The sequence below is a fragment of the Phycodurus eques genome, chromosome 8 (genome assembly GCF_024500275.1).
Source record: "Phycodurus eques isolate BA_2022a chromosome 8, UOR_Pequ_1.1, whole genome shotgun sequence".
NCBI classification, from domain to species: domain Eukaryota; kingdom Metazoa; phylum Chordata; class Actinopteri; order Syngnathiformes; family Syngnathidae; genus Phycodurus; species Phycodurus eques.
The window spans coordinates 22,721,371-22,743,607 of NC_084532.1; the positions used below are offsets into that span (position 1 = coordinate 22,721,371).

The window sequence follows — 22,237 nt, forward strand, 5'->3', positions numbered from 1 at the left end:
TCCTAGGATAATAGTAGTTTCAATCTACCTTCCTGTTTTTCTGAACAACCTTTTTTTTACCATAATGTAAAAAAGAATGAGGTTTTGGTTTTTTTTTTTTGGGGGGGGGGGGGTCATTTATTACACTTGAATAATTCAGATCAAACTAATGTTAATATCTCACAAAGTAAATCTATAATGATTTCATTGAGAAAAAAAAATCTAAACTTATCTCAGCCTATATGATAAAGCAATCCCTTTTTGATTCCACCTGGCCTCTTAATAAATAAAATCATCATTTAGAAACTGCATTTTGTATTTACTTGTGAAATGTTAAAATTAGCTTGATCCACAACACTCAAGTGTGATAGATATGTACACAGACCCAAAAAAAAAAATTTAACACTGGAAGGGGGCAATTACTTTTCAATCTGTACTGTAAGAGCATGGTTAATTCTAAGATTTATTTTTATATAATGGATAAGGAAATACAGCCTTACTATATGTAATTCACAAATTCAGCTGCTTTCAACTAAAAGTTAGACACAGGGGAAACTGTCTTGAGCATTCCACTTTAATTATTCAGTTTCCTCACATAATCATACAGATAAAACAGCATGCAGCATATTCATGTACATACAGTATATATTTTTAGATGCACTCAGAAGCATATTCTCCTTCTTGCACGGGCCACTGGCACAGCCAATGAGAAGACGGCTTCATTTAGCTGAATGGAAGAGCTTGTGCGCCACCTGGAGATGACAAAAATGGGAATTAGATGCACATCACTCATACTGACACGTGTCCGCTATTCAGCTGGATTTACACTTTGTAGTTCAAGTGATAATGTTTTGCTCTCAAGTGGCACAATTCCAATACGCAATTCCAATTAGGGCAGTAATATTAGTCATTTTACGCAGAGGATGAAGAATATATACCTGTGTTTATTGTTATAATGCATGTCTACATGTGTTGCTAGTTTGTTTTCAAATATACGTTCTTAAAAGGTTTGTAAGAGTGGTTCTCAACCTTGTTGGAGAAACTGAACACCACAGTTCCATACGTGCAGTCACAGAACCCTTCGTAAATTGGGAAAAATAAAATGAGATTTTCTTGTCCTCATTTTTATTTCTACCCTATGATAAAAGGATTTCAGACAAAGTTGTAATGTTGGAAAATGTTGTAACATGTCCCCAGTGATGGTCAACCGAAGCATGATGTCACAGATCATACGAGTGGGGTGTATCTTGAACCCTTCTTCGCTGAACCCCTGAGACTGACTTATCGAAACACTGGTTTATAACTACAACAATATCAATACTACTTTCATTCGCCCATCTGTGGCTTTTCCCATTATGTCTTCGCATTAGGCGGCACGGTGGACGACTGGTTAGAGCGTCAGCCTCACAGTTCTGAGGACCCGGGTTCAATCCCTGGCCCCGCCTGTGTGGAGTTTGCATGTTCTCCCCGTGCCTGCGTGGGTTTTCTCCGGGCACTCCGCTTTCCTCCCACATCCCAAAAACATGCATTAATTGGAGACTCTAAATTGCCCGTAGGCATGACTGTGAGTGCGAATGGTTGTTTGTTTCTATGTGCCCTGCGATTGGCTGGCAACCAGTTCAGGGTGTACCCCGCCTCCTGCCCGATGACAGCTGGGATAGGCTCCAGCACGCCCGCGACCCTAGTGAGGAGAAGGGGCTCCGAAAATGGATGGATGTCTTCGCATTAAGCTAGCGAATTTTTGTGAGCCAAAGGTAAATAGATGTGTACTTTTTTTGTTTTATGTTTATTTTGAAAGCAAAGTTTAACTGAGAGTAGCAATATACAGCTTGAACAAAGCACTTGACCTCTTCTTTGAACAACTGTTCCCTGACTGCCAAACCTCTGCTTGTTGTAAAGTTCACTGGCACCATCAAGTTTTTGCTTGCAAGTCAAAGCACGGGGGAAAAAAAAGTAAATTTCAATCATCCGCACGACGGCTAAAGACAAAAAAAAGCGTTAAAACAGTGAGTATGAGTATTTGACCTGACCATGCAGTGTAAATTCATCTTGTGAGCCATAAAGCAGTCACATCTCACGTACGCAGTGGTCCCGAGCATGGAGGAAGTCAAAAAGCTCCTCCGTGCAGTCTTCTGTTGTGGAGGAGCGAGCGTTCACTCTGGTCGCACACTGCTCCAGACGTGCCTGAGTGTGGACGCAGTGCTCTATCTCAACACACTTTTCTCGCATTGTTTCCAGGGGATCCTAAAAAAAACAACATTAGGAATACTGACAGTCACATATTAATTTTTTTTCTTCATAAAAATCTGATTTTAAACGATTATTTTTCTTCGCTTATAGAAAAAGAAAATGAAAATGACATGACTCAAACCAACTTCCTCTTTGTTTTCTTCTCCCTTGTGGGATTTGCTTAATTTCCTCTTCTAACAAAGAAAAGCTTTGGAATTGGGTTTTTTTCCCTAGCAGATTTTGCTCCCTGAGCAAGCATTAACATGCAGCAGTTTCCACAGAATTTAAAACATGTAGACAGTATCATTAACATTTCAAAAATAAGTAATTTATTGGAATAAAAATGGAAAAGAAAAATTGAAATCCACAATTAGCTGAATCTGAAGGTGACCACTGTAGTTGTTTACAATTACAAGTTACCCTGCTGAAAATTGAATAGTAGTGTAACTATTTCAATTACTTTCCCAAAGTAATATAACTAAATACATTTTGATTACTTAATTTTCAATGAATGCATCAACGCTGTTGACTCAACAGCGTTGATGCATTCGTTCAGCTCTTCTGGTGATCCCGAGGTGTTCCTAGGCCAACAGTCAAACACAGTCTCTCCAGTGTGTCCTGGGTTGGCCCCGAGGCCTCCTCCCAACGGGATATGCCCGGAACACCTAACCACGGAGGCGTCCGAACAAGACTTCCGAGCCCCTTCATCTGGCTCCTCTCAATGTGGAGGTGCAGCGGCTCGACTCTGAGCCTCTCCCGGATGATCGAGGTTCTCACCCTACTAATGGACTACAATTACATGAATTTTGTAATTAAATTACATAATCTCATTACATCTAATCCGTTACTCCCTGACACTAACACTATAGATCTGTAAACAAATAAGAACCATATATTTTCTGATTTACTTGTAGGTTTGTTAAATCTTCTAAATGTGACAAACAGGCTGTGCATGTGTCAAGTCAATTTACAGTTAAGTGTTTTACAATGTGCAAACATACCACTAAGTCTGCCTCCACTTCTTCTTCCTCTTCCTGCTGCAAACAAACAGCGATGAGAGTAGTGCCTGTGAATATTCTCAGTCATGCAGGTCACTGGATTCTCCGGCACTGAATCCATCACAAGTGACTTGTTCAGGCTGTTTTAGACGACACTACCTATCACTCAATATCAAATAACATTTTTCAAATAAAACGAATTTAAAAATATATATATATTAATGACGAGCAAATTTACAGTTATCAATTTTACATATTCATTTTTTCAATAAAACAAAATATCCTCGAAAGTTTACACAAGGGATTGGGAAGGAATGGTACCCCATCACCTATTTTAACCGCATCTGACTAGCTACAAGCTAATGTTACCAATCATTTTAAGGTGACACATTCGTTTATCAGGCTTTATTAGAACCTGTACATACGTCGTCTGGTTCGACGTTCGTGATCATTTCCTCCCCGAGGACCATTTTGCCTGCTGTCCCGTGTTCTTACTTTATCACAATCCAATTCGAGTGTATTTTTCTTTTTCCTCTTGTAGGACACTGCAGGTCACGTCGGCCGGATTCAAAGCGAGCGTCAGGGAGAGCGCGCCGGTACTTTCCGCTGTTTCAAAATAAAAGACTAATCCCTTCTTAATCCCCTCTCTCCAAATATCTTGACAGTCTCCCTATCATATATATATACCTAAAACTACTATCCTTGGCGCATGTTATAAATAATATAATGATAGTAAAAAAAATCGGGTTAGTTTCTTAAAATACTACCAGGTTTTTTAAGTTTGGTAGGTCGAAAGCGGAACTATACTGCGCAATGTTACGCGTTCCTTCAGCGCCATCGTGTGGCTCAAAACGATACTACACAAATAAAGACAAGACGCTTAAATTTAATGTATTTTGGCCACTTGGGGGTTGTATAAAAAAGCTAAACACAACGGGTTGGCATCATTACGTGTGGTGCACAAAATCTTCCAGAGGATTCACGGCTGTTTACCTTTATTCATGGTCGCATACTTTTCATTTGACAAAGGCTAGCCAGATGTCCTGATATTATGAGATGGCGCTATGCATTTTTGAAGTATTTCATAAAGCGTAGCCTTGACCAAAAAGTAGGAAAGCAATTCTATACTGTACTTTTAAAATGCTCAGGAAAAAAATGCGTTTTTCCATTTGCGGAATGGTCGCCAGCCAATCGCAGACCACATACAATACAGACAAACAACTCCTTATCTAGATCTGGGTCATATCCCAACTGACTCTCCCAAAGACATCTGAGAGACTTTTTGAGACGGGGAACGCTCAGGACTGGTCGCCAGTCAATCACAGGTCACATATAAAAACAGATAATCAATAACACTCAAACCGTCATTAAGTGGTAACTGAACTGATTCTGCCTGCACCGGCAGTGACCCAATACAATACATTTATACTTCCCTCCAATTTAGATGGACATATTATACTGCAGTTTCTCTCACTTTGGTAGTATGTGGCCGTTGTTAAACATGGGAACTAGGCGATAATATCTTCACTGGGTTGCAATGTAATAATCTGTGTTGCTGCGAGACTGCAAACATCAGTACGTTCTAGCGATAATGATTTCATACGTACATATAATTTGGTCCTATTGCGTCAGAATCAGGTGTAAAACACACAGGTTTGATACTACCTTGCAAGTCAGTGTGGACAGTGCAGCTATTAAGTCATTTTAAAAAAATAACCTTTAATCCGCTGTAAGAAAAAAAAAATCAGAATAGTCCATTGTACAATTTACTTTCAAGGAAAACAATATGAAATGGAAACCAAGATAACTAACACCTTGGCTTGTACAGTAGTATTAAGCCATATCCTGTCTCATTTCAACATTTAAGCAAACTGCAGTCATCACAGCAGTTGCCTCCTTCAGCATTGACTGAAATGTGATTTTTGAAATGTTTATTTCAAACAGTCCATCGTCAGCCTCTCCTCTCTGGACAGTGGATTTTGTAGCCCACCCTGTAGGCTTGCAGGTACACACGTGCCTGATTCATCCTGTTGGGGGGGAGAATGTCACATGCTATTATAATTAATGACACTAGGATATAACTGTAAATGTGTCGAAATGATGGTGCACTTCTGCTAATATGTATGTATATGTAATACAAACCTGTATTTGGTGCAAAGCTGAATCCCCAAAGGTCCGCAACGGTCGACGTAACTTTCCCTAAACGCTTTTCTCACCGCTCGAGCCATGCTGACCACAGTGGTGACCACAGGGCATGTCCTGCACATCAATGAGAACAGCACACATGACATTGCAAGACCAAAACGGTTTCACACCATTGATTAGAAATGGTATTAATTTACAGTCTCTCGCAGCGGAGGCCCGCGGTGCCCTCAGGACAGGTACAAGTGTTGCGAGGACTGCAGGTGGCTCCGTGCCGGCAGGGAGGCACACACGGGGTGGTCACGGCTGCGCGTGAGCACGCTAGCAGAGTCAAGAAGTGCAGACATAACACACACACACACACACACACGCACACACACACACGCACGCACGCAGTTCACCTGTTTCACAAAGACGTCCAGTGAATCCTTTGGCACAGCGACACCTGTTGAGGCCTTCGCACACGCCGCCGTTTTTACAAGTCTTCTGACACTGAATAGGCTCTGAATGAGAAGAATTTAAGGGAGAACATAAGACTATAAATGTAAAAGTGAATGCCAAAATGGTGGACAAGGGTGTGAAATTCACAAGCCACTACACCTTACTGATCTGGGTAAAAGATTTTGCGTAAAACCATTCTATGAATGGGAAACCTTGGTCTCAACTTTTTTTTTTTTTTACCTGCTTGAATAAAGGTTGAAAAAAATAAACACAAAAATTGACACTTGACACACACGCATACTGCCCTACTGTGGTGAAAGCAATTGCCGCTGTCTGACACTTATTTTATAGGATGTCACACGATGTCTGAATCGTTGACACGCTCAGTTACGGCAATACACTATCTCTTGCCTTGGGACTGTGGACAAAGCAAAGTCTCTTTCAAAACTCCAACACAGAAGACAAGAAAACACGTTCCAAATATTATTTAGCAGGAAACTGTAGAAAGTTGTCCCTTCAACATGAGCAGTACTCCAAAAGTATGATTGGTGCCCTCAAGAAAATTGACACACATGGCAGGTATGGAGAAAATTTGATTTTATATTTAGAACAAATTTTTTTTGCTATATATATATATATATATATATATATATATATATATATATATATATTTGAAGTTCAGGTTATGGGTTAGGCCATGCCATATTCAGAAATACAATGCACCCGCGTATTCACCTATTCGTGGATTTTTTTACATTTTTATTTTGTTTTTTTTCAGGGGTGCGGAACCAACCACAAAAACACTTATTGGTGGTTTATCGCCGCTTATTCAAGAATTTTTGGGGCTTAAAAATAAAAACAATTATTTATGCAATTATAATGGGCGTCAGTTATTCGCACATCTTTGCCATTCGCGGTCCGGCCTGGTCTCTATTCTCCGCCAACAGCAGAGGTCCACTGTAGTGCTGTTTTTGGGTAAATTTTTATGAATACAGGCAAAACAGGTACATTACCAGGATTAAATCTGGGCAGAATCTCACCTATCTGGCAACGAGCTCCTTGCCATCCACCAACACATGTGCACTTATTGACGTCAACACATCGGCCACCATTTTGACAGGCGGGTGTGCACAAGGCTGCAAATCACGCACACACACAAACGGCGTGTTGTTGCTGAAGTGGAAAGCCGACTGATGGACTGTTACTGAACATGCCAGGTGATATTGGGTTACTCACGCAAAAGACACTGGGGACCTGTGTAGTCTGAGGGACACTGGCAGGTATCGGGACCCACACAACGACCACCATTAGCGCACGGCAGCTCGCACACGGCTGGGAAGTAGGATCAGATACAAGGGGTGGCGGGGGGGAATGTTAAAAATATCATCTATTTAAAAAAGCAATTGAAACATAGCAGCAGAAGACTGACAATGAGGATAAACTACAAGTATCACGCATCATCCAATAAGGAAAACTTCTACTGGTTACCGAAACACTAATAACAAGGGATAACCACGCAAGAGACAACGTACCTGAGTGGCAGCCTTCTCCAGTCCAGCCAGAAGGACATAAACATTTGTTCCAGCGCATACATGTACCGCCATGTGCACAAGGTGGGGAGCACATGGCTGAAACGCACATAGAACACATTATAAACTCCAATAACAAACATATTGTTGAAGTAATACCAGTGTCAATCAAAATTGGGTTATGTAACAGGACAATCTTTGATCCTTTTGTACTAAACCTCGTTAATGTAGTGTTCAATGAGTATATAACAGGGGTGGGCAAAATATGGCCCACTGGCCACATCCAACTCACTCTGTTCTTTAAACTGGCCGACCTAGCATTAAGACTCTTGTAATATTTGCTGATTAAATTGAGTTGTTCTTCCTAAAACTGGCTAATTAAATGTTTTTATTTAGCTTTTATTCCTTTAACTAGTTACACAATTGGGTAAAGTATTTATGGTAAATAATACAATAAAACATATGAGCAAAAGCATCAGTTGTATGTATACATTTAATATTATTTTCTGGATTTCTGTATCTTATCAAATAATTGGAAAATTAATTAGAATTAATGAATGTATAAATAATACAATTAAAAACAGATTCTCAGAGCTGCCAAACAATAAAAAATCCCTTCCAGAACAATTTGTGCAAATTTGTCTGAATTTCCATATTTTCTAAATTTTGTCATGAACTTTTCCGCGCAACAGTCATAATCATAATCATTAACAAATAATGGCGTCTAATATTTTTCATTTTAATGTTTTTATTACATCAACCTTGTAATGGTGGACGCAGTTGCAGCCTGAATCGAAGCGGCAGTGTAAGAGATTTCGACATTCCATCATCAATAATATCGGTGTCTACGGATTAATTCACCTTTGCCAACCCTGGTAACAAAGAAACAAAACAAAACAAAACAAAACAAAACAAAAACGCATCTACTAAAGAAGATTAATTAGATCTCAAACGTCTAAATTAAAACTCAGCACTCTATTTTGCAAACAAATAAATAAGATTGCTGATCGACTGAATTGGATATTTTATTTTATCTTATCTTCTCTTGCATGCTATTTATATTTATGCATATTTATATTTCTTATATCCACAATTCCTGTTTAAACTGCGCAAACTATTTTATATTTAGATTTATTTATATCTCTAAATACCTATTAATTGGCTTGTTATTTTCGTGTTTAAAGTTGGTTACTCTCCACGAAAACACGGTTGCAGCCAGACCTATATGACAAGTGTACTGTATCACTGTTTTGCGACTGCTTGTAACGATAGCTTAGCAATTAGCATTGACATTGTTTTCGCCTATCCACTCCTCGTCTTCCCTTCATGACACTTTTAATAAGCATGGTAAGATGTGTAACTTATTCGCGCTACCACAGAGGCGATGATTAGCGACTTACAATGAGTTGACACCGGACGCAAAGAGAACTTTCGCTTCCACAGCTTGGCAGCCGGACGGCGTAATAAAATGGCATGCACCAAGCATCTGTTTAATTAACCATTAACCATTAAAACATTAACCAGTAATGTCAGATGCTGATTTTTTTTTTTTTTTCTAATATCTGGAACAATCAGTGTTACGGCCGTCACGAGTCAAAGTTCAGTGATTTCCGTAACAAAATACGTAAGTTCCGTAACATTTGACAGCTCTGGATTCATTTTATTACAGTGCTGCCTTGAGATAAGAGTGCCTTAACTTTCGAGGTTTTTGAGATTTTGAGAGCAAAATTTGAGTTCCGAGTGTGCTTCAGACCCCCACTGCTAGATGGAGGCAGCACACCTCACAACAGTCAGTCACCATTGATTCACATTGGTTTCCTTGCGGTGGAAGGACAATATCAGTCGGTGGCAGGAATGTGCCATTAAACTGGATTGCCGACTGCCAATAGACCCCTCAGAGGAAGAACAAGGAAGGACAATACATTAGGCACAGCAGTGTTTTATGCTTGCATTTTCCGTATATGCAGGTTATGTGGAGAACAGATGTTATTACTGTGTCTTTTTATACGGGACAATACTGTCAGATTTAAAATTCCCTTGCGCACTAAGTTTTGCCCACCCCTTGGTATATACAGTATGTCAGTACAGAAAGGAACCTGAGCAGCCAAGGCCAGGGTAGCCCGGAGGACAGTCGCAGATGTTTGGCGCCACACACGAGCCGTAGTTCCGACACGGGGGGTCACACACAGCTGGAAAGACGAAACACCAAAAGTCTTGTGTCATGCCAGCATAAAAACTAGACGGTACTCGCAGATGTGATGTTTGACTCACGCCGGCATTTGGTGGGGTCGTCCGTTTGCACTTGATAGCCTTCTCTGCAGGTACAGTTAAAGGCGCCAGGGTGATTCTCGCACAACTGCTCGCAGCCTCCGTTCGTAAAGTCTCCGCACTCGTCCGCATCTAATGACAGAAGACAAAAGCATTCTAAGACTGTCTAATATAAAGGACTGTTTTGGCACAGGCGGCACGGTGGACGACTGGTTAGTGTCAGCCTCACAGTTCTGAGGACCGGGGTTCAATCCCTAGCCCCGCCTGTGTGGAGTTTGCATGTTCTCCCCGTGCCTGCGTGGGTTTTCTCCGGGCACTCCGGTTTCCTCCCACATCCCAAAAACATGCATTAATTGGAGACTCTAAAATTGCCCGTAGGTGTGACTGTGAGTGCGAATGGTTGTTTGTTTGTTTCTATGTGCCCTGCGATTGGCTGGCAACCAGTTCAGGGTGTACCCCGCCTCCTGCCCGATGACAGCTGGGATAGGCTCCAGCACGCCCGCAACCCTAGTGAGGAGAAGCGGCTCAGAAAATGGATGGATGGATGGATGGATGTTTTGGCACAATCTTGGGTTACTTTCAGATTTTTGCTATTTGTGGCAGGGCTCGGGCCCTACCCCCCACGAATAGCGGGGAAACGCTGTATTTCATTTCGAAGGGGGGAAAAAAACCTGGATGGGCGATGAGTGCTTACTTCGCCAAGTCATATCTGTTACCACTGTGCAGCTGATCATTGAGTACATTTGGGAGACTTTCCAGTTGCATTCAAAAAGGCTGACGTAACACAGCTGCCCAAAAAGCCACTGCTAAATCCCACGCTACAGGCCGAGCATGTCATTTGTTCCATTCAAACAGCACCAGTTCTTGGTGTGTTTCTTGAAACAACCTATCCTATTATGACTCAAATCTAGTCGCATCACCATTCTACTAAAGTCATTTTTTTAAATTAACCACTATCTTTTGATGATGGTTGGTATTGCAAGACGTCAACATCAGTGTTCGGCTATGTTTACACAACATTCCTGGCAGCCCCGTTTCAGGCCATGATAGTCGTGAGCAATGCCTGGGGACGGGATGGGCAAACGTGACAGGCCGCGATTACCCGGTCAGATTTTTTTAAGTGTCAAAAAATGTACCGCGGCAAACCTAGTTGGCCGGAGTAAAACGAAGTGAACACAACTAAACCTGACAGTATGTAATGGGGCGTATCAAAACTTGGAGGAGAGCCATGGTCGGACGGCAAGCATATGTATTCCCATTTTACACGCTGCCTGTAACTCTCAAGCTAAGCCACGTGTTTAATTGACTTACAATGCCAGCCACGGCGTGCCTGTTTAGAACGCTAATGTTGAATGTGTGTGTGAGACAGAGCGAGAGAGAGATTGGTACAACAGACAGATCAGTGAATTAGTTGTAGTATGTGCCCCCCACTACCCCACTCCACCCCACCTACCCCCTGCGTTGACGCCGACTCTGGAGCCGGGGCAGGCAGGCAAAATAATGGAATCCATGTGACTTTGAGCCTCAGAGACTTAGCAGCCCCTTCCTCCCACAGTCCGTCACGCACACCGTCATAGACCGTGAGAAAACTTGCAGAGGAAAAAAGGCCAAAATCCCATGTCGCACTACGTTTTAGTGGCCTCTGGGAACATAGTGTAAATGTAGCCTGTGGTCTTACCCTCGCAGCTTCTCAGATCCTCGCTGAGCTTCCAGCCAGTGCGGCAGCTACACTGCACGTGGCCCTCGGCCCTCGTAACGCATACGTGGTCGCAACCGCCATTTCTCAGTTTACAAGATGTTACATCTGTACAAATGAAAAAAGACACAACAGGAGAGCGTTTTGTAAAGAAGACTGCTTAATATTTAGCCAGTTTACATAATTGAAATAAACTTACACCTCAACTCTGGAGCGATCCTGGGGACATTTTGTGCCATTCAGTTTTTATTTTTTAAACCATTTTGGCAGGGTTGAAAGAAAACAGATCATTGCATTGTAGCATTTTATACATGGTCAAATTTGGCAGAGGAGATTCATAATATTTTCTTTTTGGAATTGTCATCTCTGTCCGTCTTTGCCTAAAACGGCTAAACAACACAAAAACAGACATAGAGACGTAGTTTTGGTGAGAGTGCAAGCAATACTCTGGTCTCCTGAATTGCCGCGACTGATGCGGCAGATCAGTCGGTGACATCTCCGCCAGTGAGCTAGGGCATTCAGATTTTCATTTGGACTACTGCAATGGCTTTCAATTAATTTTGTTCATATTTGTCCACCATGTGGCGATACCTTTTTCTATTGAAAGCATGCAGCAACATTTCAAACTTGTTTTTAGTTTTCTGCAAGGGTACCTTTATACTGAAATCATAAGTGTGGCTATGGATGTTGGACAATTGCTTTGCATTGTAGCATTCCACTGGGATAAAACACAAGATGGCGACAATGTCATGATTGCCCTTAACATACTGCTGCAGGTGAGATCGTCAGTGTCGAGTAGCAGAGGAGGCGGGCAGTGGCAGTTGTGTCCCCCTGGGGAATTGGTGCAGGTGTGCGAGCAGCCGCCGTTCTGAAGTTTACATTCGTCGATGTCTAAGCACGCACAATCATAGGGAGATATTCAGAGGGGAAAAGTAATTTTCAACAAACTTTTCTCTTTCTGTGCAACACATTTCTGATATCGCTGAACCACAAAATGTGCTCTTGGAACATCCAATTGTGGACACAGTGAGTGATTTAGTGATTCCCATCCATGTTTAAATGGTTGAAAATGAGTAGGTATACTGCAATGAAAAGTGGATTAGTGTCAACGAGTAATCTGACCCACGCAGGTGTGGGCGTCGATGTGGAGCTGATAGCCGGGCCGGCACGAGCACTGGAAGCATCCCAGAGTGTTGACGCAGAGGTGCGCACAGCTTCCATTCAGGGACAAACACTCGTTCACGTCTGGAGGCTCAGAGACATTTCATTAGCTCTGCTGATACTGAAAAACATGGTCCATTCACATTTGGATCTGGAATGGACTGAAAGACAAGCTTTGTATGTCAGGGAGGATATAAGTTTAGCCTGGGTTGTTAGAGGAAGTTGCAGAGCGTATTTGCCATATGCACACTATGGATGCATTCTATTGAAATCAAATCATCTTGTATGCTACTTATTTGTATGGCATGGGTTTGAAATGACAAACTGTTTTTAGAGCATAGTTCGGGGTATGTTTACAGTTTGAATATATTACTATACTTTAGGAAATTATAACATTTTTATATCTTTTTTGGGCTGTATGCTGCCGAGCCCCTATACCCCACGAATGGTTTACTGTCTTCAATAACTAACTTCAAAGCCTGGCTTCACCTGCGCATCCATGTCCATCTTGGTTCGGTTGGTAGCCAGAGGCACACTGGCAACTGTAGCCTCCTGGTTCGTTGGTACAGATGTGATCACAGTGTCCGTTGTTCACAGCGCACTCGTCAATGTCTGTAAAGGAAATACAATTGGACAACATTCAGAGGTGTTGTCGCGTGTACGGTACATCAAGACCGCGTTTCCACCAAGCAGTACAGTTCTGTGAGGCACAGGTTTTTTTGGGTGCATTGGGTTATCCAACACAGTGGCATAGAGTTAGAACTCAAATTTTAGAATTGCTATTTCTGTAAGTTAGCCTAAAATGGCCATGCTACACAAACACAGACGCATTTCTCCCTACCCACAAAAACAAATGTCCCAATGAACACCATTGAAAATTCTAGGAGCTAACATTTTAAGGTTTTAATTTGGTACTACAATAAATGCTTACTTTTTTTTTCTTTAACAGTATATTTGTTACTTTTTCACAGTCGAACCATGCAGTAAAATGACACATTTTTCACAGTTTTCTGCAAGGGTGCTTAAATGAAAAGTGTGTGTGTGCGTCGCTATAGATGTTGGATAATGCTGTGTTTGTAAAATAAGTTTGTGAGTATCTTTCATGTCCAACATAATAATTCATGTATGATTTAACCATTTATTATTGATTTCATTTATACTGTAGTATCTTGACTTCTCAGGGAAAATACTTTGAAGTATTTACACATAAATACAAAATCAAAATAATTAACAATTGATACCATATGTATATTTCAAGCCAATGAACTACTTCATTGATTCAGTCTCAATGCAATGTGGAGGTACCTCCACGCAGACGACGCTTACAAAAGAACAAATAAAATAATAATCTGAGATGTTCTTTGTGTAGTAAATCCAACTATGAGATGATAACGCAATTTACAAAGCAAATGCAGCTAAAGTGAATCAGATCATGTTTTTTTTTTACCGATTATTATGGATTTACACAAGTCATTTATGGTCATGTTTCAAGAATGGCAGATTTTGACTAAATTAATTTTGCTAAAAAAAAAAAAAAATATATTGCTCCTATGATAATTAAACTCTACAACTTATCAACCAATGGTAGCACCAGCAGTATGCTTGTTTGTGATGATGTTTTAACGTTTCGGGAAACTCAGTTGAGATTATGGATACCGTAGATGTTTTTGTATAGCTCACGAACATTGTTGTCATTTAAAGTTATTATTGAGTTTATTCGTTTTCACTTTAATTTGATCATAGAGTTTTGAACATAATTGCATTGTTTTATGTCCATTTTTGCATATATATGGATTTTTTTGCCATTTTATGAATTTATATGAACTTTACAATGGATTAGATTGAGCTGTGTAACGGTGAGCAGATCATGCACACACCAGCCCACCATTTACCAAAACAAGAATGCCCATCTCCATTGAAACCCTGGTAGCACTGGCAAAAGTAGGAGCCAATGATGTTGCCGCAGCGAGCATTGACGTCACAGCCGTGAGCGTCCGATGCGCACTCGTTCGTATCTGAAAAGAAAGACACAAACGGACGTAGTTCATTGCTGTAAATGTGACTAATTCTCAGGGAAGGCCTTAAAACACACTCACGCGAGAACACTGTCAACAGGAAGTTGCGTTCCTCACAGAGGGAAATCAAGGATAATTGCTTACCTTCACAGTGTGTGCCGTTTCCACGGTAACCTGGTGGGCACACACACTTGTAGCTGCCCAGCGTGTTCTCACACACACCCCGGCCATCACACAGCGCGGGACTCTCCGAGCATTCGTCCACATCTGGGACGACGATGAGTGGCAGAAGAAGGGAGAGGCATGCACTTAGTGTTAATGTACCGCTCAGATGTGAATATTATAAATGTGATTCTAAAATGCACCCGTGTAGTATTCGTATTATAAGTAAGTAGGATGTTTCCAAATCATACTCATACTTGACAAGAGCATTTTTGAATGAAAGAAATGAGTGCACATTAGCAGTACTAGCACATTTCCCACCTTGACACATGGTGAAGTTTGGACACACAGCACCTAAGAGAATGGGCATGAGAGGATGGCAACATTACAATGAAATCAGTCATCAGTGTGTTGAGATAAGCTGCAGAGTACCACAGTCGCCACGTCACACTAACCCAGAGAGGCTGAAGCTTAGTGCCAAACTCACCCACACAGGCAGGGGCCTCTGCTCTGAACCCAGTCGGGCACTGGCACATAAAGCTCCCAGGTGTGTTCGCGCACACGTTTCCCAGCTCACGGCGACACAGATCTTCAAAGCTGCACTCGTCCACGTCTACAAGAGAATTAAGAACGGAGATGACAAAGGGGCAAGTTGACCGCCACAGGGTTCAACTATATCACGCCAGTACCCACATGACAACATACTGTAATAACAGACTATAAAGCAATATGCCAGAGCAACAGGTGGTGCTAGGACCACTGAGGCCATTTGTGCCAATCAGAAGCAAGTTTCAGAAAAGACTAAGTAAAAACATTACTGTGAAACTGCAATCTGTATGTGCTCAGGACGAAGAACTCGATGCGAGTATAGAAGGTTCGGAAGAAATTGGAGCAGCTTGAGCGACGCATCTTCACCGTATATGTGGTTCAAATTTGGTCACAATCGGACAAATTCGATAGTTTTGTAAGTTACACCGGGAAATGACCTAAATGTCCACTTCAAACTCAAATGGTAGACTTAGTCAAAGCAGTACCTTCCCTGGTATGGTTTTTCAGACATTTTTTTCTGGGTTGACTTATGATAGCCATCCCAACCAAAGGTCATGTTGCTGAGCAAAACTGGCTATGGGGGCTGAATTTTGAAAAAGGTATACATTTCCAGCCTCACCGTCACAGTTTTGTCCATTCGCAGCCATGATATAACCCACAGGGCAGGAGCAGCTGAAGGAGCCCAGGGTGTTTCTGCACTCTGCATTCCCATCGCAAGCTTGAAGCCCCGTCACCTCGGCCAAAGCGCACTCGTCGACATCTGAGAAACGAGCAAAGTACGCCGTTTAGCAGGGAAGCACGCGAACCAAAACCGCACGGCTAATTATTCCTCATCATGCGCTAACACACACAAACATCATCTCTGCGGACGGACCCTGGCACCCTCCTGCGCCCTTCAGGTAACCATGGTGACATCGGCACGAGTACGAGCCTGGGATGTTGTTGCAGTTTGCGTGAGGTCCGCATGGCGCCTCTTCTGAGCACTCATCGACATCTGCGGATGGGAGAGGTGGAAATACATTCAATTATATATGTTTCTCAATGAAAAAAAAATCTGTAGTTAATTCAAAGTCAATCTTGTATACGGTATTATACAGAGTAAAACATTTTACAATTTTCTTTTTAGAATCTTAATCATTATACAGCAGCTTACAACTGATGACGACCCCAAATTTACCTTCAAGAAATTTGACAATTACATATGAAACCAACCAGATTCATTTTCATATCAAAATTAGGTAGGAATTGGGATTCTGAAACATATTTCCCAATGTCTTCATTGAATCTGTTTGAGTTTCACTTTCTGAATTGCGCTCCCAAAATAAATGGACTTTCATCTATTATCTATTTAGCTAACTGAGATCCACCTGTGCATTGCAAATAAACATAACTTGCCGCTTCTGTCAAGTGGTAGAGTGCCTTGAGATTCGAGTGACCCAACTTGCGAGTGTTTCCAGACATAAACTGTCTGTCGGCTGATTTTTTGCTCGAACATTTTAAGATGCGAGCGCTGTATGGTAGCACTGAACTCAACTCAACGGACTTCACAACAAGGAGGAGTTTGGCAGATAGTGAACAATTCACGTTGTGTATTTAGAATAACCGCACCGTTCAGCTTCAGCTAACAATTCTATTTAGCTTAATGCTAACAAACAATGCAAAAGGCTATAGACGGGCTAATGAATATCATCGGCGTCGCAATGTGATACAGTATAACCCTTTAACCAACTGATATTTGAACATAAACTGTGGAGCAACACATGTAGGCAGATAACAAGACGAACACGTATATATTCTTTATCCTCCGTGAAGAATGACTAATAGTACTGCGGCTTACTGCTGTATATCCATATGATTTTAGTATACTGCCCCTAGGTGGCCAAGGAGCACCCACCAAAAGGAGCAGCACAATATCCATTGAAATGAAGCACAAATTCGGCAAAAAGGGTTAAATTCTCTAAATTCTATTTAAATATGTCAGTACGATATGTTTTTAAAAAGTTCACCATTATAATTACTTATTACACTAATGAACACCGTATGTTCTGGTCTTATTGCCGCTGTACCTTTACACCCTGTTGCTCCTTCAAGATTGAAGCCAAGCGGGCATGTGCAGAAGTCTCCAGCCTTAATCAAGTCGGACGGGCAGCCGCAATCCGAGCTGCCCTCCACCATCACCTGGTTGCCGGGACACTGAGGTGGAAGACTGGACACCTGGTGGGTAGCGGTAGTGGGTGCTTGGCTGGGAGCAGTACTGGACGCTTGGCTTAGAGTGGTCACTTGGCTGAGAGCAGCAGTTGATGCTTGCCTTGGAGCGGTAGTCTTGAGAGAAGTGGCTGACGTAAAAGAATATACTGTATGTTAGAAACCACATTATGACTCAAAATGAAATGAATTTGTTTTTAACATCACCCATCGTAGGCGTGAGACTTGGAGTGGATCCGTTTTCAATTAGATTATTTATCTGTAAAAGAGGACAGCAGTTCAATTAAGGATGGGCACAGTAATTAATTAATTGATGCTTAAGAAGTTAAGTTAGTGAAAGGTGTTGAGATGATTGTTGATAAATGGTGTCTTTAAGCAACTGAGTAAAAATAGTTAGTATTCTACTCCATCTCCTTTACTGAGCAGAATAACACTCACAATAAATAGTTATCCAAACAGAAGTTCAGAAAATACTATTAATATATATTTTCAAACAATTAATTGTTCATTTCCCTCATTGCCAATTGAGGAAATTTAAATCCCTGTTTTTCGCATTTGTGTGTGCTTCACATTAAACACTGTCCACTGTCATCTACTGCCTCACTCTTGTCAGAATGCATACTGCTGATTGCAGAAAAAGTGATCAAAATTGTTTCCACTTTTCTTTTCCTTTTCTTATCTAAAATGTATATAAAGTATGTAAATTGTTTCACAATAAACTATTAATTCAGTAATTATTATTGAAAATTAATTTATAATTAACCAATGATTTAATAAATACAAAATTGTTAAATATACAGTACATAAAAATTCTTTACTAATACTATACTACTACTATACTAATGTTTTAATTTATTATTTACAATAAATGAATTAACTAATTTAACGAGCTATATTAACAATAAGAATTGAACATAAATAAAAGATAGATATATTTTAATTACCTAAATTACAAAAAAAAAAATGCTAAATTGCTGCTCTAAGTTGTCCATAGGCGGGAATGTGCGTATGAATAGTTGTCTATATGTGCCCTGCGATTGACTAGCAACTAGTCCAGCGTGTACTGCCCTTCTTGCCCAAATTCAGCTAGCATAGACCCCAACTCACTCCTAACCCTAAACAAGATATGCAGTTGAAAATGGATGGATGTTTTCCTTCTAAGGCTGTAACGCCGTCAAAATTCCTCCCTGCGGGTTTAATAAACCTGATCTCCATGCTATGTAGTTCAGTCACTTGCCTGATCCTTGACGAGGTCTGCCTGCGTGCCATTTACGTCTTCATTTTCAGTCTCCCTCACGGCTATTCTGTGGTTCGGCCGCTGAGGCGACCAGCAGCAGGGCTGACAGGAGGATGCAGAGATGAGACATGTCTTGATTCTGTAGGACGATAAAAAGGAGGAGGAGATATATGTACATATACAACTTTACAGATGAGCAAACAAGACTCATGACCCAAAGAGTGACCATATGAAATGTGAAATGTTTAACAGCTGTGAATGTGGTAAAAGTACATCAATCCACTCATTTTCTATACCACTTATCCTCATTGGGGTCGCACGTGGATCCTCTTCCAGCCGACTGGGTTAGAGCCGGGATAGAGCCCAGACTGATCGTCAGTCAATCGTCGGGTACATGTACACAAACAAACATTCACACTCACATTCACACCGATGGACAATTTAGAGTTCTTCTTACATGCATGTTTTTTTAATGTGGGAGGAAGCTGGAGAGCCCGCAGAAAACCCAAACACAGGGAGCGCATACCAATTCCACAAAGAGAGGCCGGAGGCGAGATTCAAACCAAGAACCTGTCATAACTGTGAGGCAGACTTGCTAACCACTTGCTTGCTTGCCCGCCCGCTTTGTGTCATTTTCGGTCGATTCAGAAAGAGTATTAAAAAAAAATAATAAAATACATGAGTAGTTAATTTTGTCAGCAAATGTGTAAGGAAAGGTAAAATATAATCTACTTGTTTAAAAAAAAAAAAAAAAAAAAAAGGCTTCATTCATAGTGAACATGTCCAGACAGGCAGAACAACACAGAAGCGAAGTGCACCCTGTTATTAAGTTGACACGAAGCCCCTTCCTCCATCTTTCCTCGGAACAAAAGAGGCAGATACAATAGAACAGTTCACAATATTCTTTGATGTAAAACATTATACCGAACAATGAGTCGTCGATTAAACACGGAAGTGGCGTGAGGACCCCCACGAAGAAGAAACCCCAAATGAACAAAACCATTCACTTTGAACCTGACTATTTTCCCCCCTCCATTTTAACAGCTTGAAAATGATACAAAGTAATAAACTCACCCGGTTAAACGTGTTTAAAAGAGCATAAAGGTGGTTTAGTGACGTCAAATCGCTGCCTTCTCGTGTGGACCCGAGACAGAACTTTTTTCCTTTTTTTTTTCCCTTTTTTTTTTCTTCCCCTTCCCACCTCCCGCTCGTCAACTTCTCCAGTAGAAGCTCCCAAGCGGGTGCTGGTGGTTCTGGTAGGAGTCGAGTGGATATGACAGAGGCCACATGGGGGCAGCAGGTGATTGCTCACTGGTTACATGGAGCACCGGACAGGCGACCTCGGGTTACGCCGTTTCGAGGTTACGAACCGGTGCAGTTTTGCGAAGCAGGCACGTGCACACATACACACGAGGTGGTACTCAAGCACCTACCCTTGTGCCCCAAACCAAAAAAAGTTAACCATTAGCAAGTTTAAATAAGACTACTTGAAAAGGAAAAACATATACACGCACAGATGGACAGGTTATAAATATTACCATTAAAAAAAAAAAAAAAAAAAAAAACAGTCATCGGTTAAAATAGGACTACAGTTTTGAAAAAAAAAAGAGGAGTGAAAAAGAAGTTACACAAGATAAAACACGATTACCCTAAATTGCCCAAAAGCTGTACAGGTTAAAATAGGACGACCTTGAAAACACATAAAGTTGTGCGAGTTAAAATAGAGCAACCATTTAAAAAAAGAATACAGAAAACAGAAGTGCAAGTTCAAATACAATTAGCATAATTTTTCCTAAAATTGCACAGGTTAAAATAAGACTGTTTAAAGGTAAAGAAAGGAAGGTGTTTAGAGGTTAAGATAGGAAGGTAATGAACAAGTTCACACAGCAACGTTAATAACACGTCGTCACATGGTACAAGGAGACACAGTTACTGCCGTACTTATTGTTCATTTGAAAGTTTTATATTTAGAAGTTTTACATATAAATATTCTAATATATAATATTCTGTTCTCATGATTTTATTGCTGTGTTACAGTACATTTGTGAAACACTAAGGCGAGTTACGGTTCACGTACAAATTTAAGTTACGTTGCTGCCGTAGGTACAGAACTCTGCCATAAACCAAGAACCACCTGTACTGCGTTTTCTTTTTATTAGATACACATTCGGTCATTATGTTATCATTAGACAAAATATTGACAAAACTTTGAGCTTCACAGTCACTGCCAGCTAAAACTAATTCGCTGAGCAGCTATACCTGCGGTTTGTCTTCCAAACTTTGCTTTGGAGAATCTCAGATGAAAATTGCTGAAAATTAAGGTTTTTCATGTTTCACTGGGTTGACATTGCCGTGAACTTGAGCTTTTTTTTTTTAAACCATCTTTTTAAATTGGTTTTATGCAGCATACAAAACAATGTCATACAGTGCGACAGTTGAACAAATAAATAATAATAAACAAATAAACCCCACCCACCCAACCCTTGCTTTCCCCGGGACAAATGAAACAAGATAATAATGAGACAGACAAGACACATCAAATATAGAAAAGAAAAAGTAAATGGACAAGAACCTTCAAATGTAACCTCATTGTATAATATCACTTTAAATGACCCAATCAGCAGCTCAGTCTGGTGCTAAAATAAGTTATGTCATTAATTAGGGTAAAAAAACTGGTTCCAAATCCTTCTGAATTTTATTTACTGTCCAGAGATCGATAGCTTAATTATTTTCAAGTCTTAAAAAATATGACATCCTTTAGCCATTGTGTGTGTAGTAGGTGGGATGGATTTCCACCACAACAAATTTCCCTTCGGGGGAAAAGGGAGACAAAGGCCATGACATGTTTTTGTGAGGAGGAAACACTTGGGTGAGCTTTGACATGCACAGCTCTGAAACCAAAGAAGCTCCATGCTGCGTATTAAATGGTTTGAGAGTACTGTAATTTGCACGCTGGAGAACCATAGCTACAATATCAATTGCACACTTTATGATGCTTGTGGTTTTTAAAAAAATTATAATAATAATAAAAAAAAAAACACTTAAAAGCTTGTTTCTGTAATCTGATTTACTTGAAACAACATTTTGGAGATGCCAAATCTGATGTTAGGAAAGCCGCAGCGAATTTTTTATTATTATTATTATTTTTTTTCCACAAAGAATTCAAAAAGACCATTGTGAGCACAGGAGAAGTCGAAACACGTATAATTACGTTTAAATAAACACAAGCTCATACATTCATTTCAAGGCGAAGGACTGATGTATGTAACATACATGTTCTTGATATAACACAAATGACTGACTATTCACACAAATTACGTAACAAAATACTGTATTTTTACAACATTTAACTTAAAGGCAGTGTTACCGTCATTGTTTTCATGATATTGTCATGCAGTACAGTAGTACAGCTGAACAACAGACAGTCTTAGCAGCTGCAGAATTACAGTATATATTGTTGCAAAAATAGCAAAATAATCCGTACTGTAATTGTCATTAGTTCTCATAACACTCCAAATAATTTTTTCCTTCCAACGTACTGCCAATGAATTCATACATGAAGCTGAATATTGTAAAACAGTCTAAAAAAAAAGATACAAACCTGCATAAGAAGATGCAAATGTCAT

General features: G+C 40.6%; 2 protein-coding genes across 5 annotated transcripts; both read right to left on the reverse strand.

Annotated features, from left to right (window-relative positions):
* Positions 1-532: 532 nt before the first annotated feature.
* On the reverse strand, positions 533-3,790 carry LOC133406163 (cytochrome b-c1 complex subunit 6, mitochondrial). 2 transcript variants are annotated; one of them, XM_061683549.1, is made up of 4 exons: positions 3,632-3,790; positions 3,210-3,242; positions 2,062-2,223; positions 533-731 (listed from the first exon to the last, which is right to left on the reverse strand). In XM_061683549.1, exons 1-4 carry the CDS (start codon positions 3,674-3,676, stop codon positions 699-701), a joined length of 273 nt encoding a protein of 90 aa, XP_061539533.1. In that variant the 5' UTR covers positions 3,677-3,790; the 3' UTR covers positions 533-698. The 2 variants fall into 2 exon arrangements, with proteins under 2 accessions (XP_061539533.1, XP_061539532.1); XM_061683548.1 differs by having other exon boundaries at positions 3,210-3,245.
* Positions 3,791-4,982: 1,192 nt separating this feature from the next.
* On the reverse strand, positions 4,983-17,630 carry si:ch211-221n20.8 (uncharacterized protein LOC100034409 homolog). 3 transcript variants are annotated; one of them, XM_061684034.1, is made up of 21 exons: positions 17,582-17,630; positions 17,236-17,505; positions 16,044-16,163; positions 15,789-15,929; positions 15,108-15,233; positions 14,942-14,974; positions 14,603-14,725; positions 14,336-14,458; positions 12,933-13,055; positions 12,405-12,527; positions 12,051-12,173; positions 11,265-11,390; positions 9,590-9,718; positions 9,415-9,507; positions 7,322-7,417; positions 7,026-7,121; positions 6,830-6,925; positions 5,750-5,851; positions 5,549-5,654; positions 5,349-5,465; positions 4,983-5,233 (listed from the first exon to the last, which is right to left on the reverse strand). In XM_061684034.1, exons 1-21 carry the CDS (start codon positions 17,583-17,585, stop codon positions 5,158-5,160), a joined length of 2,346 nt encoding a protein of 781 aa, XP_061540018.1. In that variant the 5' UTR covers positions 17,586-17,630; the 3' UTR covers positions 4,983-5,157. The 3 variants fall into 3 exon arrangements, with proteins under 3 accessions (XP_061540018.1, XP_061540020.1, XP_061540019.1); XM_061684036.1 differs by lacking the exon at positions 17,582-17,630 and having other exon boundaries at positions 16,021-16,163; positions 17,236-17,325; XM_061684035.1 differs by lacking the exons at positions 4,983-5,233; positions 5,549-5,654 and having other exon boundaries at positions 5,355-5,465.
* Positions 17,631-22,237: the final 4,607 nt, after the last annotated feature.